Below are 6,873 nucleotides of genomic sequence, written 5' to 3'. Positions count from 1 at the left end.
ATGTGAGAGGTGTGGCAATCGAGGACTGGGGCGTAACCGTTACCAATCTGTCCAGGGTGGTTCATGATGATAACCTGGGAGGTGAAGTTGGCTGCTCCCTTGGCAGGGTCATCCTTGGAGTTGGAGGCCACATACCCTCTCTTAAGATCCTTCACAGCAACATTCTTAACGTTGAACCCAACATTGTCACCAGGAAGCGCCTCAAGAAGAGACTCGTGGTGCATCTCAACAGACTTGACCTCAGTGGTCAACCCTGTGGGGGCAAAGGTCACAACCATACCGGGCTTGATCAAACCAGTCTCAACACGTCCCACTGGCACCGTTCCAATACCACCAATCTTGTAGACATCCTGAAGTGGGAGACGAAGGGGCTTGTCTGATGGCCTCTTGGGCTCGTTGATCTGGTCAAGAGCCTCAAGGAGAGTTGGTCCCTTGTACCAGTCAAGGTTGGTGGACCTCTCAATCATGTTGTCACCCTCGAATCCAGAGATGGGCACAAACGGGATTTTGTCAGGGTTGTACCCAACCTTCTTCAGGTAGGAAGACACCTCCTTGATGATTTCATCGTACCTAGCCTTGGAGTACTTGGGGGTTGTGGCATCCATCTACAAACAAACATGAAGAGATATAACAACAGTTAGTGAGACAGAACACAACCAGAGAAACAAGAAATTACCACACTAGAGATATTAAAAGAAGATTTTGATTACCTTGTTACAACAGCAGATCATCTGCTTGACACCAAGGGTGAAAGCAAGGAGAGCGTGCTCACGGGTCTGACCATCCTTGGAGATACCAGCCTCAAAACCTCCAGTGGTGGAGTCAATGATAAGGACAGCACAATCAGCCTGGGAGGTACCAGTAATCATGTTCTTGATGAAATCACGGTGACCAGGAGCATCAATGACTGTGCAGTAGTACTTGGTGGTCTCAAACTTCCACAGGGCAATGTCAATGGTGATACCACGCTCTCTCTCGGCCTTAAGTTTGTCCAAGACCCATGCGTACTTGAAGGAACGCTTGTTCATCTCAGCAGCCTCCTTCTCGAACCTCTCAATGACACGCTTGTCAATACCACCCAACTTGTAGATCAAGTGACCAGTAGTGGTGGATTTACCAGAATCGACGTGGCCAATAACCACAATGTTGATGTGAAACTTCTCTTTACCCATGGCTGCTCGTCAAAAAAAAAAGAATCTGCAGAAAGATCAAATCATATTATTATTGAGTCAATCAACACAGTAGACATTATAAAATAATGAATATGGAAATACAAACAATCACAGTAAGTAAGAAGCTGCTATCGGAGTCGAACCGATCTCTACCACACCAAAAAATATGATGTGGTGCTCTAACCGCTGAGCTAAGCGAGCTTAAATTCATTCAAGGAACTCTACATAAACAAATCCGAGAGTTCTCACAACTTTGATTATCAACAAGGAACAATACAATTGTTAAGCCAATCACAAGACAAATCGATAATCACATACATCCTAACTATATAGTTTCACTCAGATCCAATTCGAATAATATTAAAAATCTCAGAACCAGATCAATCCGATGATCAAGAAATCGATAAACTATATATCAAAGACGAGATACTCAAAAAACGATCTACAAACGAACAAAAAAGCATCGAACCATAAGAGAGATACAGGTAAAGAAGAAGAATCAAACTGAGAGAAGAGGGTAACAACATGGAAAACGAACGACAAGGATCGAAAACGTCTCAGCAAAGGTAAGCAAAAGAGAAAGAAACAGATCGTTGGAAGACGCTTACCTCAAAGATGTCGCAAGGATTGGAGTGTGCAGCGGCTAGGGTTGAATAAGAATGATCTCTGGATTCCATTGAAACTTTAGGGTTTAACATAAATAATAATTTTATCATTATTTTGCAATTACGATTATGCCCCTCATCCGCCGACTATTCTCTTGGGCCTTGCTTTGAAAATTTAAATTGATGCACTCTACAAGCAGCCCACAACTTTGGGTTCTCTTGCCCCTTCCCTCCCTCTTAAATCGCCTTTTATGTTTGATTATTAATTTTTTAACTTAAGTTATATTTATCAATTTTGTTTATTTTGTTTAGTATTTAAGATTATATAACTGTATTTTGATTGTTAATTTTAAGATTATTGACTTTCTTTTGTAAATTTATGTAAACCCATATATAAATACTTAATAGATGTAAAAATATGTTTATAATAAAACTTAAGTAATAAGCATCAATTTCTTTTAATTTTTAAATAATAAGGTACATTGATTTAATGAAACATATATTTTAAAGGAAATACAAATGCTTTTTTATTTTACAATATTAACTCGGATTATTAATTTGAATTAAGAAGTATGATTAAAATTTATAGCAAAACCAACATTACTTTTGGATGTTAAATAACAATACATGAGAATATATATATAGCATTATGAAATACATAAAAACATATGATATCATGAAATCAAATACTGGAATTGGTAACATAGATAAAAAAATAATTAAAGAGTATTTAGCAAAGATGACAAAATATACATAAAAATTATTATCATTATTGTGATAGTAGTGATGTTGCTACTCGATGGTGAAATCTAGCTTCCAATAACCATAAACACATTTTGGAGACAATACATAAAACAAATCAAATGCATAGAGATAATTTAGTAAATAATTAACTTTTTCGATATTTTAAGTATATTATTAGTGTAATTGAATTTGATTTTCCACATTTAAAGTTTGATTTTGTGCAAATATGTAGAGATCAATTTTATAAATAAAAATTTAAATAAGCAAAACTAAATAAGTAGAACCCAAAATGTACTTCAAAAATGTATATATAAATAACACTATGTTTTAAGACTAATGAATAATTTACGTGGTATTATTCCGGTCATTTGGTTTTGTTTAGATATTTTATTCACAGAAGCCCTTTAGTTTTTTGATCAAAAAAAAAAAAAGAAGCCCTTTAGTTCTTGTAAGAGACATATATGGAGAACCTTTTTTCTATACTAGAGATTTTTATATTTTAACACGCTTCTTCGAAACTGTTATTTTACGCCAGTGATCAACACTATATCCGACTTAGACCATCATACTTGGATCAATAACAAAAAACTACGTTAAGATTCATTGATCATTTTGAATTCAAAATTAGTTAGTACGTATTCTTATGTAATTATTAAACCCCTCTTGTTACAAATGCCGGACACGTAAGTTCATGTAATATATGCATCAAAACATATATACTATGGTTTTGGTGAAAAGGGAACTTGACCTTGTATGTATAGTTTGAGTATATGTATGTAAAAAAGTTAATAGAAATTGACATAAAAAGAGACGCATTAATTTCATGTGGTCTACGGAAACGTAGCGCCGACTCTGAGCCGAACCTACAAGGGTTCAGCCCTCTTCATATTGCTTCAGCCTCAGGGAAATTAGAACTTGTGAGAGTTCTCCTAAGTGTTGGCCAGAAACGTGATGTCTGCTTCTTGAAGGACAAAGACGGTTTGATTCCTCTTCACAGCGCAGCGCAGAGAGGAAGAATAAAGAGCTGGTTTCCTCTTTCCCTGAATCTCTCGACGAACAAAGGGCTTTTCTTGAGACCCCTCTTCATGTTTCAAGTGGAAGTTACAGAGTTGTTGTTGCAAGAGATCAATAACCGTAACACATCGTGGGGGATCGTTAACCAGGAAAATCGAGAAGGCAATACAATCTTGCATCTTCAACACTTGGGAAACAGCTTCAGGCAAGTAGTTTCTTCTTCTTTACTCATCACTTACAAACCTAACCAAACTTTTATCTAGCTAGTAGTATATGTATATAAAACGAATATATACCATAGTTAAAAATTGTGAGATGTAAGTTTGTTAACTTTGACATGAATATGCATAAACGTACGTCACTCGACTCACTGCTAAGTATTTCAATATTATTGTTGTCTACAGATTGTGGAGATGTTGATAGGTGATGAAGCAATAATATACGGATCGGTAGATGTAAACAAACAAAACAGAAGCTGGTTAACACCAAAGGATGTCCTCGACGTGCTTATTGAAACTGAAGGAGGAAGTGTTTCTGAAATGCACAGGATTGTTCAAATCTTTCAGACAGCTGAAGCAAGGAACGCAATTGAAAAACGTAAAAACCTTAAACCAATTGACCCTAGTAGAAACCCTTTACGAATGATAAAGAGGTATCTAGCTAGACTACGAGATTACTAACTCCACACCTCTAACTCCACACTTGAAAAGCGCGAGACTCTATTGGTTGTTGTTGTGGCGATGAGTGACAACGTTTGCAGTGATTGGGACTGGAGTAGCAGCAGCCATGGCAAAGAGTTTACCTTCGTGATTAAGAAGCCTTTCATGAACCTCCGTAAGTGAAGGCGTTGTGTCTTTGGCCTCAATTTGGTTAATCAAAGGACCGGTCCATATTTGATTATTCAGATGCATTAACACTGTTATAAATAATCACATACAAATAATGAAATACATATCTCAAAAAGGATAGTTTTACTAGTAGTAAAATATCACAATAATTTTAGTCTTTGGAGTAGTTTAGAAAGAATCTTAATTACGACGTGACAAACAATTAATAAAACATCATATGCTCCTTAGTGACAAAATGTAAACTTACCAAATGTTACCGATGTGTTTGGAAAAATGTAAAGCTAATGGGTTTGCAAAAATGTAAAACTAATGTCACACATGCATATATATATATATAAGTACTATATGAAAAAAACATAACATAGTTTTTAGAGAAGTAGAACATAACATAGTTTTTAGTTTTGGTGTAGTGCTGTCTTCCTGCTCACTTGTGGTAGTTGGCGAAGGCCTTCATATGCATGCGTGAAGCCTTAAAGGTTAATATTTAATATACAGTAAAACATCTATACATTAATAATGGTCGGACCAAAAGGTTTTATTAATTTATAGTCATATTAATTTATCTATAAATTAATAATTATTATTTTATAATGTAAATTAATAATTATTAATTTAGAAATATATTTTTAACTGTTTAAATTTTTTAAAATTATGAATTGAGACAATTTTAACAAAATAAGATTAGAATATTGGATATTGTAATTTTTATAGTATTTGAATTGAAATTGAAATATTTAGAAATATTAATGAAACTAAATTACAAATACTATAGACAAATTCACTTATAAAAATGACATACTTAAATTCAAATTTATTTTAAGAATATCAATTGTTGTATTTTAATAGCCTATCAAACTATCAAAATGTAAATGATGAATATTTAGAAATTGAAAACTTTAAAACGTTTTAGCTATTTTTATGAAATGTTATAGAATATTTTATATTATTATAGTTTGAAAATACAACATAATAATTATAATATAAATATGAGGTTTAAAATAAACATACTTTATTATATCAGTATATATATATATGTAAATTTACATGATTATTAATTTATGATATTATTGAGACCATATTTTACCTAAGGATTTCAAAAAAAATATTATCTTAATATCTTATCGAATATTGCTGTTTTTTACATTGGCCCGACTTGGGACTAGCAAAATTTATTAATTTATAGTGTTTATTAATTTAAAGAATCTTAAATTATAGAGTTTTTACTGTACCAAGTTTCTACGTCCATATTAAGCTTTGGATATTTCTGACGAATGAACTTGGGCAATCACGTCCATGGAATTTTGAATTTGGTTTTTGACTTTTAGTTACTATAGTACACTTGGTATCTATTTATAATTATTGCAATCAAGATTATAGATCTTTCTGTCATAAATATGTACTATTTTACATGACTATAATATACCTCAAAATTTCACACATCAACAAAATTTTAGCAAGGGGACAAAAAAAAAAAATTAGCAAGGTAAACCAAACTAAACCAATTTATTAATGTATAAGGAAATGAATTAAGGATTGTACGCATAAAAAACTTGAATTGAACCAAACTAAACCGATTTGAATTGAAAATTGGTCAACCCATATCTATTTTATGCAAATACAAACTTCCAATTTCAACAAGATTAAAAACTAAAAGTATTTTGCAAACAAAAATTCAAAACTGTTAGTACATTCTAACTTTGAAATTTGTAAATTAAATGATATCAACTTAATAGTAAATTTAATAAGGTAATAGGAAAGGAATTAATGATTGTGTGTATAAAAACTGAATATTAGACCAAACTAAATCGATTTGAATCAAAATTGGTCAATTCATATCTAATTTATGCAAATATATATATACAAACTCTCAATTTCATCAAGATTAAAAATTAAGAGTATTTTGCAAACAAAAATTTAAAAATGTTGGTACATTCTAACTTAAAAAATTGTAAATCAAATGATATCAACTTAATAGTAAATTTATTAAGGTATAAGGAAAGGAATTAATGATTGTATGCATAAAAACTGAATATTGACCAAACTAAGTTGAATTGAATCAAAATTGGTCAATTCATATCTTTTTTTTTGTTTTTGGTCAAAGGTCAATTCATATCTAATTTATGCAAATATCTATACAAACTCCCAATTTCAACAAGATTAAAAACTAAGAATATTTTGCAAACAAAAATTCAAAACAATAGGTACATTCTAACTTTGAAAATTGTAAATCAAATGATATCAACTTAATAGTAAATTTATTAATGTATAAATAAATGAATTAATGATTGTGTGCATAAAAACTGAATATTGGACCAAACTAAGTCGATTTGAATCAAAATTGGTCAATTCATATCTAATTTATGCAAATATCTATACAAACTCCCAATTTCAACAAGATTAAAAACTAAGAGTATTTTGCAAACAAATATTCAAAACTTTTGGTACATTCTAACTTTGAAAATTGTAAATCAAATGATATCAACTTAATAG

The 6,873-nt window shown here is 31.9% G+C and overlaps 2 protein-coding genes across 2 annotated transcripts in view; one reads left to right on the top strand and one right to left on the bottom strand.

Annotated features, from left to right (window-relative positions):
* LOC104785505 (elongation factor 1-alpha 1) overlaps window positions 1-1,841 on the bottom strand; it is a 2,823-nt gene extending 982 nt beyond the window's left edge. Inside the window, exons 1-3 of the mRNA XM_019245702.1 lie at window positions 1,781-1,841; window positions 711-1,197; window positions 136-605 (exon numbers count right to left, since the gene is read on the bottom strand). Coding sequence (XP_019101247.1) covers window positions 136-605; window positions 711-1,172 — 932 coding nt within the window. The 5' untranslated portion in view covers window positions 1,173-1,197; window positions 1,781-1,841. The remainder of the gene's footprint in view (window positions 1-135; window positions 606-710; window positions 1,198-1,780) is intronic.
* LOC104788890 (serine/threonine-protein phosphatase 6 regulatory ankyrin repeat subunit A-like) lies at window positions 3,292-4,377 on the top strand. Its single transcript, XM_010514661.1, has 3 exons — window positions 3,292-3,744; window positions 3,940-4,187; window positions 4,296-4,377. The coding sequence occupies exons 1-3, from the start codon at window positions 3,292-3,294 to the stop codon at window positions 4,375-4,377; spliced, it is 783 nt and encodes a 260-aa protein (XP_010512963.1).

Source organism: Camelina sativa, chromosome 5, assembly GCF_000633955.1.
Source record: "Camelina sativa cultivar DH55 chromosome 5, Cs, whole genome shotgun sequence".
NCBI classification, from domain to species: domain Eukaryota; kingdom Viridiplantae; phylum Streptophyta; class Magnoliopsida; order Brassicales; family Brassicaceae; genus Camelina; species Camelina sativa.
The sequence above is the reverse complement of the archived record's forward strand: the minus strand, read 5'-3'. Positions and strand labels throughout refer to the sequence as shown.

Bases quoted from the DNA above. Each gene is read 5' to 3' on its own strand.
- LOC104788890 (XM_010514661.1), top strand. From the start codon at position 3,292: ATGTATGTAAAAAAGTTAATAGAAATTGACATAAAAAGAGACGCATTA. The intron at 3,745-3,939 runs GTAGTTTCTTCT...TGTTGTCTACAG, and splicing joins TGGGAAACAGCTTCAGGCAA to ATTGTGGAGATGTTGATAGG. The intron at 4,188-4,295 runs GTATCTAGCTAG...CAACGTTTGCAG, and splicing joins CCTTTACGAATGATAAAGAG to TGATTGGGACTGGAGTAGCA.